General features: G+C 42.5%; 1 protein-coding gene across 5 annotated transcripts in view; it reads right to left on the reverse strand.

Moving 5' to 3' along the window:
* The window catches only part of DROSHA (drosha ribonuclease III), a 3,547,421-nt gene that overhangs the window by 2,264,165 nt on the left and 1,270,197 nt on the right, over nucleotides 1-13,059 (reverse strand). For all 5 annotated transcript variants that reach the window (XM_044065333.1, XM_044065331.1, XM_044065329.1 and 2 more), the window contains exons 9-10: nucleotides 8,730-8,816; nucleotides 8,555-8,641 (exon numbers count right to left, since the gene is read on the reverse strand). In XM_044065333.1, the coding sequence (XP_043921268.1) occupies nucleotides 8,555-8,641; nucleotides 8,730-8,816 (174 nt within the window). The remainder of the gene's footprint in view (nucleotides 1-8,554; nucleotides 8,642-8,729; nucleotides 8,817-13,059) is intronic.

Here is a 13,059-nt window from a genome sequence, read left to right on the forward strand (position 1 = left end):
AGGATGCTGCTGCTCAATTTGTCTGCAATCACATTGGAGCTTCCCAGAATATGCGTTGCAATTAGAAAGTGGTTGGATGAAATCACCCATTGCCATATCCTGAGTGCTTCTTGACGAAGAGGGTAAGATCTGGTTCCCCCTGGCTTGTTGATGTACCAGACCACTGGCATGATATCTGTTTCAATCGCAATCGTTCTCAAGGAGTGGGTTTCTTGGAATGCTTGCAATGCTAACATCACTGCCCTCATCTCTAGAACCCTGATGTGCAAATTGGCCTTCAGCTGGGACTAAGTGCCTTGTACTGACTTTCCCAGATAATACTCCCCCTATCTTGGATGTGTCTATGGTCACTATGGCTTGGGATTCAGGAATGACAAAATTTTGTTGGAGTGAAGCCACTAACTCAGGTCTTTGTTACATAGATTGGTGATTATTACCAGATGGGACTTTGTTTCATTCAGTAAGGACCACTGAGACACCAAGAGCCACTGGAGAATCCGCATGTGGTATCTTGCAAGGGGAAGTGAAGTAATGAAGGCTGACATTGATCCTAGAGTTTGTAACAACAGACTTGCAGTCACCATTTTGCTGCGAATAATCTGACTGACTTGCGATTTCATTATGTGAAGTCTTTCTGGGAGAATTAGTGATGCTGGTGTTTGTGTTTAGCATCACTCTCATCAATTCTAACTGCTGTGTTGACTCTAGATGTGAATTTTTGTAGTTTACAGTGAACCTCAGTGAGGAGCAAGTTTCTTGCCTGCAACAGTAGATGCCTGGTGAGAGCAGTAATCAGCCAGTCATCTAATTATGGAAACTTGCAGAATTCTTGCAGTCTGAAGTGAACTGCTACCACTGCCATGCATTTGGTGAACACCCTGGGGGCTGTGGTGAGACCAAAGGGCAACGCACTGAACTAATGACTGGCTCCCAGCAGGAAGCACAGGAATCTTCTGGAACACTTGTCCATTTTTATGTGATAATACGCATCCTGAAGATCTACTGAGCACATCCAATCATCTTTTCCTAAGAATGGAAGAACAGACTGAAATGCAACTATCTGGAATTTGGTTCTCCAGAGGACGGCAATCGGGCCAACATTCAGGAGCGCTGCTAGCAGTTACCAGTGAAAGTTTCCCTGGAACCCTGATTCTGTGGGCCACCTCTGCCTTGAGCACAGTCTTCCATTATAACTCCCCCCTCTGCCCCAGGGGGAGTCGTTGCCATGTGAGTGAAGGAAAGGTACTTGGGACTTTTTGAACCATAGCTTCCCACTTCTCTGGTTCATGGAGTAAGACTGTTGAGTGGAAAAGCATATGCCTACGACAGAAAGAGTCTTTCCATCCTTCTCACATCTGGGAAGGGCCTCTAACTTTGGGACCAAAAAGAGATGTTCTGTCAAATGGAGCATTGATGAAAGAAGACTTGAATGGCTGCGCAAATTCACATAAGCATATCCACGTGTGTCTCCTCATGGCTACACCAGAACCCACTGCCCTAGTCGTCCCTTCGGCTGCATGCGCAATGAGTCTCATGGACGAACTGCAAACTGAATCAAGGGTTGCCAGCTGGGAGGCTACTTTGTCCTGAACCCCCTCAGCTACTGCTCCTGTCAGAGTATCTGATAGCCTCTTTATCAGATCTCACTGAAGTCTCGTGAAATGTGTGTATGTGTGTGCAGATCAAGGACTTGAGCATAAAGGTCGATGAAGCGTATACTCGCTTCCCAAATCTATCATCCTAGACTCTTTTAGGAGGATGGACATTATGACTTTCATCGGCAAGTTCCTTTCTGGTGGCTGCTGTAACCTACCATGGCATCTACTGGTATCCCTTTAGCCCAATGCTGCTGATCCTGAGGGGCTGACAAAACATGGTCTGGTCTCTTGGGAACTGGTTTGATGGAATCAGGTATCTTCCAAGCCTGCTGCGCAGTCAATTTAATTAGACTGTCAGTGGGCAGAGAGATCTAAGAGGTAGATGGTCAAGCACGGAAAGCCTCCAGGTATACTGATTCTCTGAGGAAGGCTGATGTCAAGTCCAGCCAACCCTCTGTTTGGGGAACCTTCCCCTTCACTGAAATCAGCATCTTCTGTGCAAGACTCCTCAAAGGAGTCCAAGTGCTTCCTCTTGCATTTCCTCTTCAAGGGTATCTCCTCGATGGGATTGACTGAACAGGTATCTGAAGAGGACATGACCACCATGGTTGGATCATGAGGCTTCTGTGCCTGCTGTCCCAGGGCAGAGACTGGAGGGAGCTCTGGACGAGGAGTAGGACAGGGTTTGTTGGTCCAACGAAAGTGGTATCGACTGTGATCACACAGTGGACAAGCAACTCTCCATGGCCTCGAAAGCAGGCCCCCCCTCATAGAGGAATGGTAGTCCGGAACCAAAATAGATTCTTCAGAACATTGGTCCTATCCCGAACCGAGGAAGCAGCCTCCAAAGCCGGAGTCGAACTCATGTGTGCCGAAACCCCGAGAAGCATGGACATCTCCAACAACACTAGAGTGGAACCACGGACTCCGGAACAGATAAAGCTTTGACTCCAGGAGGTCCCAGGTTCTGCCAGAACTGAAGAGCTCAGTGCAGTTATCTGTGCCAGAGATGCAGATCTGGCCAGCACTGAGACAGTCAAAGCCGGGACTTTTGGCACTGGGACCTCCGAAGGCTCAGCTAGAGTCAGAGGAGGAACAAGAATTGATGTAGAGACTGTTAAACATTCCAGAGCCAGAGAGGCTAGGAACTGAGGAAGTAGCTAATCCTCTCACCACCAGGAGCTGGTCCAACAGTCTCAAAATATTGGACTCCGTGAAGCACTTGGTAGAACAGATCGAAGAGACCAATGGGTACTAGGGTTTCTCCAAGAAGGGGTTTGACATAATGAATATCTTGTGCATAGCCTGTCTTTAAATGAAAACTCCTTGGGTTCTGAAACCACTGGAACGGAGGAGAGAAAAGGTTCTAAAATTGTTTGGTCTAAAAAGTACAGTTTTGTACCTACCATAAATGTAGATGTTTGAGTGTTCACACTGCTGCAGTCATTACACTTGGGTTATCCTGCCGTCAGGCGGTCCCGCAGTCGGGTTATCCTGCCGTCAGGCGGTCCCGCAGTCGGCCTGAGTTCCAAAGTCTTGGTCCGGCGTCGGTTGCTGTCGCTTCTTCCCTGACGTCAATGCTCCACGGCTATACAAGATGCACCTGACGCCATTTTCTTCAGTTTTTCTTGCCCCAGATGTCAGGTGCCCCCAAGTAGGAAGGCAATACATATTGCTAATCAAAAATATACATATAAAATAAAAACAATAGCTTCAGTTACCAGCAAATACACCACAAAGGTTGTACAGGATAGAAAGGTATAGATAAGTCCAGCTAGTTCAGAGGGGATGGAGGGAGGGTAACCTGGACTGCAGCAGTGTGAACACTCGAACATCTACATTTATGGTAGGTACAAAACTGTACTATGTTCGTGTTACATTGCTGCAGTCATTACACTTGGGTAGAATCCCAAAGCTGAGGTTGGGTGGCTGGTCTATAAAGAGTTAGGCTTGGCTATGAGGCCCTGCAGAACTGCAGTGGCAAAGCCTGCTCTGGATTTAGAGTAAAGAGGCAGGTGGTAATGCTTGGTAAAGGTGTGCACTGAACTCCAAGTTGCAGCCTCCAAAATTTCCTTGGTAGGTACTCCTCTGAGAAAGGCTGTTGAAGTGGCTGTTGCCTGGTGGAATGTGGCCTAATGTTATTTGGGACTGATTTTCCATGTTGACAGTAGCAGTACCGAATACAGTGTCCTATCCATTTGGATATAGTCTGCTTTGAGATAGCCTTGCCCTGTGATCCTGCAGCATATGCTACAAACAGTTGCTCAGTTTTCCTGAAAGCCTTTGTTTTGTCCAAGTAGAAGCGTAGCTGCCTGTGTATGTCCAAAGAATGCAGAAGTTTCTCCCCTTTATTCTGGGGATTTGGATAAAAAGTTGGCAAATGGATGGTTTGGTTAAGAGCCACACTAGATACCACCTTTGGCATAAAGGTAGGGTTTGTCCTTAAAGATATCCTGTCCTGATGAAAAATTATAAAAGGTTCCACTGACATTAATGCCTGTAGCTCTGAGACTCTTCATGCTGACGTTACTGCCAGGAGCAGAGCTGTTTCCATGATAACAATTTTAGATTGGCTGTATTGGCTGGCTCAAAAGGTGGTAAGGTCAGTTTTTCCAAAACAAAGTTGAGGTCCCAAGTTGGTGTTGGTGCACTCCGGAGCGGTCTTATGTTTTTACCCCTCTGAGGTACTGTTTTAGCAAGGGTTGAGAGAATAAAGGAGGATCCGTGTTGTAATGTGCTGAAATGGCAGAGGCGTGGATCTTAATTGATGAGAAGGATAGGCCTTTGTCCAGCATCTCAGTTAAGTATTGTAAACTCTGAGGAATGTTCGGAACAAGAAGGTCAAGGTTTTGAGCCTGTTTCCAGGCGCAGAATCTCTTCCATTTTTCTGAGTAAGCTTTCCTGGTGCTAGGCCTCCTGGCCTCCAAAATGACATCCATAACAGCTTTAGAGAGAGGTGTTGCCTGTTTGACTAATGTATCTGCCATGCAACCAGGTTTAGGGTTTTGAGCTGACCGTGCAGGATCTGATTGTTTTGTTGAGTCAGAAGGTGTGGAATTTGAGGGAAAATCCATGGTGGGCCTTGAGCCAAGTTCCTTAAGATAGGGTATCAGTGATGGCGCGGCCAGTCTGGAGCAATCAGGATCATCTGTGTTTTTTCTTGTCTGGCTTTTAGGAGTACCTTTGAAAGTAGAGGCAGTGGCAGAAAGGCATAAACTTTTAGGTTTTCCAGTGAACAGAAGAGCATCCACTTTCCATGCTTCTTTGTGATAAGTCCCTGTGCAGATTTTTTGTAGTTGGCAATTCAGTGGGGAGGCAAAAAGATCAATGTCTAGGCCTCCCCATTTTTGCGTTACCATGCTGAAGATTTGTGGATTCAATTTCCATTCGTGAGGGGTCCATGATATTTCTGCTTAGATCATCTGCCAGAGTATTTTTCTTTTCTGGCAGGAATTGTGCTTGCAGGTGAACTTGATACGTTAGAGCTGTGTTCCACAAGGTCATGGCTTGCCTGCATAGGGGATAAGAGTGAGTGCCCCCTTTCTTGTTTATGTACCACATTACTGTGGTGTTGTCTGTCCTTAATAATAATTGTCCTGGATGTAGAAGGTCCTTGAAAGCTGTTAGGGCATTTTGAACAGCAAAACATCTCTTTTTGATTGATGTTTTAACTGAGCCATTAAATATTGTTGGTACTTACGCATGTGAAACTGACAATTTAAAGCTCTTACTGCTAAAGTTGCAGAAGTGTATACTTTCTTCCTCCGTCTATCCAAAGCTCTGGAATCTCTGTCAGAGGGTACTGGATTTTTTGCAATGGAAGCCTTAACCCTTTTTGGACCATGGGAAATAGTTTCTGGATCAGCAGAAAGGTTTTTGTAAAGAAACTTGTGAGAGTCAGGGACTCTGTAATACCTATCTGGCTTGGCTGGAGCTGGGGGCAAAGAGTCAGGAGATAAACTAGATTCAGAGAACACATCATCCACAGTATCTAGCACAGGTGGAACAGCCAGAGGCCTGTGCTGAGGCAATAAGAGAAAATCCCTGAGCCTTTTCTTGGATTCTGAGTAATCCTGACTGTCCCAAAGGAAATGCTCCCTCATGGTATGTAAAGTTTCCCCAAAAGAATAATCCTCAGGAGGAGAGGCTGAAGGGATAGATTCTTCGGCATCACAGTCCTCATAGGGGGGTAGAGAGTATCCCTGGTCAGAAGATGAATCAGAGGAAATGGAAACCTGATCAGAGGAGTCATAGTCTGTATCCTGCCTAGGCCTTTTCTCAGGAGGGGGATGGGACCCCCTGATTAGAGTAATGAAGTCTTCGGCCATTTTGAGCATCTGTCTCTTAGGCATGGAGGACTGTCCAGGAGAATGCTGTACTTGTTTCTTTGTCTTTAATGGTACCTTTGTCTTGGCTGTTGTCTTAATGGTAAGTTGTGAAGGTCTGAAAACACCCTCAGAAGCCGATCACTGCTCAGCGACTCAGGACCCATCTGAGGGATTAGTTTCCATAGGCCCAATACCTTGAGTTTCCAGAGGCCTAGATGTCTCCACGTGGGAGTCGGAAGTGGCCTGTGGCTCTGAGGTAGCGGGTGTTAGGGGCTGCGAATGCGCCTCACTGAGAACCGGCGAACGGCCTAGAAGAGGTTTCGTCATCGGTTTTGGACCTCGGATGCCTGTCTTTATCCATGTCTTTGCGTTTTTTCGATATTGAGGTCGTCGGCTGATCCGACGACATCGTATAATTGAACCTTCGGCCAAAGTAGTGCAAAGCAAAATCAAAACGTCTTTTTATAGTGCATTTGTTAAATCTAGCACAAAACCGACAACTAGTGACGTCGTGATCAGGGCATAGGCATGGAATACAGTAAGAGTGGAAGTCCTTATGAGGTATTTGCTTCCCACAAGAAATACAATTATTAACTTTTTCTGACATCGGTCTGAGGCAAGAAAAAAGTTTCCCCAATGGGGTACTTAGCTTTATTGAAGACTTCGGATCTGAAATTCGACTTCAAAAATCTCAAGAGTCAGCCGGCCGGCACTTGCGAACTGCTTCTGCATCGGGCACCACGCGGCAAGAAAGACTGAAGAAAATGGCGTCGGGTGCATCTTATATACCCCTGACGCACTGACGTCAGGGAAGAAGCGACAGCAACAGACGCCGGACCAAGACTTTGGAACTCAGGCCGACTGCGGGACCGCCTGACGGCAGGTTAACCCAAGTGTAATGACTGCAGCAGTGTAACACGATGAACATCAGTAATTTGTGCCAAAATTGTCAGTGTAGAGGTAGGTGCTGACGGCAATGTTGGTGGAAACAATTTCCCAGTTAGTTCTGCTGAAACTTTGGGAACGGGGGAAGTCTTAGCCATTTTGATTGGCGGTGCCGATGAGACTACTGGAGCCGAGCAGCTCCTCTTCTTAGATCCATCATGTTTGAATGAAGAAGAAAGAGGAGGAGAGCTAACATCAGTTTTAGACCTGACAGATGCACATCAATTTTATAAAGCCTTTTAACTCATTCCCTCCAGTACAGTTCTTTTGAGTGTGTACTTTTAACTCCCAGTGGAAGTTATCACCTTTCATTTCAAACAAATATTCATATCTCTGGAACCATAAGTGCTAAAAGAAAACTGTAAATGGCAAGATATTCAGGATAAAGTGATCTTTACATTAATGGCATTCATTCAGTCGAATGCTTTAAACTGGATTTTTATAAGCCAAAATAAAGGCAGTGAATATTAATTTTCTATCATTGAAAACAGATTATGATCTTTCAATGATCATTCAAACAAGACACACTGCCAGCAGAAGCTCCTTCGTACACCTGTGAGCTTTCATATGAGGCTATGCACTTCTGTGTTATCTGAATGTTGGGATATTTACAGAAATATGAAAATTATTACAATACTAATAAACAGCATACATACAATATTAAACATCTCTTTAGCTTCATTAAGCACAGGGCAAATATCAATACAATTGTGCTTGCCATCATGTATGCTTTAGGATGAAATCTTCTGATACATTGTATGTAGCAAGGTTTTGGAATTATTAATGTAAATGTGAACAAGCAATATTTGGCACTTTGTGGCGATAGCAGGTGCACTCAGCTGTAATGAGTTTGTTTTTTCTTTCTACAAGGGCCCAGTGACTGAAGCCACGACCGATCGCACAGTCTTCCTAAAGGTGCACAGGGCCCAATTAGTAGACACACACAGAGTGCCCATCAGAGTTTGGTAATGATAATTTACAATCACACTTCTGGCATCTTCTGAAGCCAGAAGTACCTTTAGCCTTCGCAGCCATGGCAGAAGAAACACACAACCACACAGAAAGAAAGGAGGAAAGGGGAGTCTAAATTTTTTTTTAAAATGAGCAGAGAGAAAAATGTACCAACAATGTTACAAAAGGTCTACTGTAGTGGTAATTAGAGAAAAGGACAGAAAAAAAGGTACCAACAATGGTCCGAACAGATTACCGTAATGGTAAAGAAAAAGCGAAAGAGAGAGGAATTACCAATGATGGTATACAGAAGGAAAAAACACTACCCTTGTTAAGAAAATGGCTAAAGAGGAGCTGAGTAAGAGAAAAAAATAAACAAGGAATAAAAAACGAAAACGTTTTGAAAAAAGAACACTTACAGTTTTAAGAAATAAGCTTGCTTGAGAGCTGGCAGGAGAAATTTGTCTGGCACTAAAAGTGGCAAACGAGATCTGATGTAATCCTTAGAGGAGCATTATGGGTAAGGCTGAGCTTGAGAGTTTTTGGAAGCCGCAAGCTGGAACAACGACCGAGTTGGTTCCAACATATGAAACCAAACCCACAGCCAAGGATTAAGTGAAGATTGATAACATCTGATCAGACTTCATATTTGTCAGGTTACCTGGCTATCCAACTAGATCAAATGAATTAATGCACTAACATACACACAAAAACAAAAACTTATGTACTTACACTTGTCAGTGGAGCATGAGCAAACATGGAGAATCCTTCAAAAAGGTACTCATGATCATCATATTCTATTACAGTTGGCCTGTCAGTCTAAAAATCAGAGAGAAAAGGTCAATCAACCAGGCAAGGATACTCAGCTTCACTTCCCAAAATAACTATGCCAACTATAAAAGCTTACCAGAAAATTAGTTGGAGGTGACACAGTAACTCTGTAATGGAAAAGCCTTCCTGCATTGTTAGTCATAAGACGGCAAGCCTTAAAGGCCTATGAGGAAAAAGGGAAAGGAAAAAATATAAAAAAATGTTAAATTTAAATTATCACAAAATAATGGAGTGCAACTAAAAATAATGTACTTCATTCATTTTACACTATTTCCAGCAGAAAATTAAATAACAGCATTTGCATAATTGTACAAAATACACTTCTCACACAAGGAGACAGACATCAACATCTATGTCAGAAATCATACTCACACAACATTGAAACTCGGGGTCTACAAAAGGACTACACTAAATATGTAAAGCCCTAAACATTTTGGTTTCTTTTCATTCACTACTTAACTATGGAAATCTGTTATGAGATGGTGAATCCTTCATTTTTCTTCAAAATAGTTTAGAAGTCTATTGTATTGACAAAAACAATCCAACTGTGGATTAGAATTCTGTTTTTTTGCAATCACAGTGATGGATTTTTTGAGTTAAAATGCAAAAAGAATTGTACTAAGAAATGGAGGCTGCATAATAGTAATGTTGCATGAGACACATTTGAACAGAAATGAGCATGTGAATTTGACAAGGTATTTCACTGTGGACTTTCAGCAGATTATCAGGGAAAACATAAATGTGAGCATGAGGCGTATTATCAAGGGAGAAGAAGGGTGATGAGGGCATGTATTCATATTCCAACTAAAACCAGAAGCAATAAGCTTCCAGTAGGGAATGTTATTTACGTTTAAGGACTGGAACTTGACTTGAAATGGTGAGTATGTACTGGATGATCTAGAAAAGAAAATTAGACCAGGTAGATTTCTGAAGAAAGTACATACACATATTTGTTATGGAAGATGTGGATTCAATAACAGGAATTCTAGACACATTTACACATTGTTCCCTAGACTAGATACAGACTATTTCACAAAAGTATGTGTATTTAACTGGAAAACTTTAGACCCATCCAATAACAATATCAGATCATGCACTTAAACACTTAGGTAATGATGTGGGTAATAATGAAAAAAATGAGACACTGATTGTTTCCTACTCATTTGGTAAAAAAAGAATAATTTGGTTGATGGGTTGGATATGGCAGTTGTTGGACCATGCAAAATATACTTCACAGGGGACAGGTAGGGAGTGAAAAAAATGAACAGTCATTAAAGGCATGGTAGATACAACATAGAAATAGCTGCTTTAAATGGAATTATTCAGAGGGTTTGACAAAAGTTGAAGTATTACAAAAGAAGAAGAAATTTTACTGATGAAGGAAAAGACCAACTGCAGAGTGGTAAAGCAGACAATATGCATGAGTTTAGGAAGGTTGCTGTCCAGAAACTATTTTTCAATAACAGTTCTGCAGTGCAAAACCATTTAGAACAGCAACATAGCCAATGGAAAGTTCCAAGACTTATAGCCAAACTCAGCAGATTGTGACAAGAAAAACAACCACAGATACTACAGAGGTATTCAAAATATTTCGGAAATTTTACAAAAATTTGTGTAAAGCAGGGGAATGGGGAATCAAGAAAAGATTCAAACAGAATTACTCCTGGAAGAATTAGTTATGCTAAGGCTAGAAGAAGATGAGGTTTATCAACTAATAGCTGAGAAGAAGAAATTAAGTAAAAACAGTGACGTAAAAATAATTAACAGGGAAGTCCTCAGGAACAAACTGTAATCCTGTTGAAATTTGGAAGTTAGGATTAAAGAAGGTGATAAAGACCTGGAAAAGCTCTGATGAAGTGGTGTATCTGCATCACGAAAACGCTCACCAAATAAATTTACGTGAACTTTTATATAAACACCTGAGCCGTTGAGTGGTCTGTTGGATGTTTTTGTGGACAATATTGGAAAATTAGCCTAACTTACTAAAGTTATGCGGTGGAAGGAGAACAGTCCAAGAGCCCCTTGAGAATGGTCTTAGCAAAGCACAATCTAGTCCTAGACAACGACTCAAGCATATAGTGCTTTGCAAAAGTATGTACAGAGGACTAAGTTACTGCTACTAGACTGCTTCTAGAATCCAACCCTTTTCAAAAAGCCAAAGATGAAGCCAAGGCCCTGGTAAAGTGAGCTTTGACCTGCCTGGAACACTTATTATGGTGAGTATAACAGAAGTTAACTGCCTTAGATAATCATTTGGAAATGGTCTGGTTTGACACTAGTTGTCCCTTCTTCCTACTTATAAAAGAAATGAAAAACTGATCCAATGATCTGAAAAATTTACTTCTGTCAAGATTGTGCCGGACTTTTCTGTGAACATCTAAGGTACAGAGTTATCCTTTCTCCCTCATTTTTAGGTTCAGGGAAAAAACAGTAAGATGGATAGTTTGGCTTAATGTAAACTGATACCAATTTAGGAATAAAAGAAGGATTAGTTCTCAAAGAAACCCTGTCTCTGTGGAAAATGAGATAAGACTGACTAACCTTAAGAACTTGCAACCCTTCTGGCAGAGGTCAGCGCAATCAGTAAAACTGTTTTCCAAGTTAAGAACCTCAAGTCACCCAGATTAATTGGTTCAAAGGGAGCAAGTATTAGTTTCTTTAATACAAAATTGTGCAAAACCCTCTTTCAAAAGGGCAGTCAACTGAAGTTGACTGGAGCCAAGGTGTATCAAACACCACTGAGCTTGTCTGAGTAGATCCACTCTGTGAGGAAGCTTGCGGTTACTGCCCCTGACCATTTTCAAAAGAATGAAGAACCACCGGTGCATGGGCTGGAAGGGAGTCACCACAGTGATCTTTGAGGATTCCCTCTGATATTGAAAAGTACCCTGGATATCAGTGGGAAGGGTGATAAGGCATAAATGGAACATTCCTGTCCAAGGAAAAGAAAAGGCATCTGTCTTCCAGGTCCTTCTTGCATGGAGTCCTGGAGCAGAATATTGCCAACTGATTGTTCAGAGAAAAGGCAGATATGTCTACTTAAGAAACTCCCCAAAGAAGGACTAAATATTGGAAGACCCCAAATCAAGTTTCAATTCATAAGGGTCTGCCCTTGTCTTACTCAGCTTACCTGCCACACACTTTTGCTCTGAAAGAATGTATGGTGCCTTAATAATGAGACTGTGCTGTGAAGCTATATTACAAGCTAACAATGTTAGTCTGTAGAGGGGGTACGGACCGACACCCTCTTGCTTGCTGATATACCACACAACTCTGGTAGTGACCACAAATAATTCTGAGAGTTCAGTGCCTTGATCAGAGCCAAGCATCTCTAATATTTAAGTGCTTGAATCTGTCCTTGGTGTCCCACACACCCTGCACTTTTATCCTTCCTGAAACTGCTACCCAAGCAATGTCTGACATGTCTGTGAGGAATGACTACTTTGGAAGTGAGAGAGAAAGAAGGGTAGGCTTGGATTCAAGATTAATTAACCACGGCACTGGTATCAGAAAGGACAAAGGATGTTCGTGCTGGGACCAATGACACTTCAGATACCACTGTACCTTTCTCAGTTGCAGTCTTACCATGGGTATCCTAAAAATCATGGATGCCATTAGACCCAAAACTCTGAGGAATTCTCTCACAATGACCAAAGTCTGAATGGAAACCTTTAGAAATAAATTTAGAAACAGATCTAGTGTTTCTTATGGAAGAAAAGCTTTTTGAACTGAGGTGTCTCACTGCCTCCAGGAACACAATCATGTGTGAAGGCGTCAAAAAAGGCTTTTGAATTTTCTCTTTTAATCTCAGCTTGTGCAATAGATCTCTCAGTGAGAGATTCCTGGCACTTTGAAAAATATTCTGCAAAGATAAGCAAGTCATCTAAATATGGAAAAAGTACAGCTGTCTACACTTACCATAAATGTAGATGTTCGAGTGTATTTACTGTTGCAGTCATTACATTTGGGTAATATGCTGGCAGGTTGCCCTCAGTCAGCCTAATTAACAAAGTCTTGGGTCCTGCATTGGTTGCTGTCCCTTCTTCCATGACGTCAGGTCGTCAGGGGTATAAAACATGCAGCCGACATAATTACCTCAGTTTTTCTTGCCCCAAATGTCAGGTGCCCCCCGAATGGGGAGCAAAATAAAATTTAAAACACAAAAATATACCTTCAACCAGAAGCAAATACACCAAAAAAGGCCTTTAAGCATAGTAACAGAAAGTAGAAGGTGTAGTCAGAGAAAAAACAGGGGTCTGGAGGGAGGGTAACCAGGACTGCAACAGTGAATACACTCGAACATCTACATTTATGGTAAGTGTACACAACTGTACTATGTTCTTCGTGTTACACTGTTGCAGTCATTACATTTGGGTAGATTCCCAAAGCTATGGTTGGGAAGATGG

The sequence above is a fragment of the Protopterus annectens genome, chromosome 3.part0 (genome assembly GCF_019279795.1).
Source record: "Protopterus annectens isolate FY-2018-M chromosome 3.part0, PAN1.0, whole genome shotgun sequence".
In the NCBI taxonomy this organism is placed as follows: Eukaryota; Metazoa; Chordata; order Ceratodontiformes; family Protopteridae; genus Protopterus; species Protopterus annectens.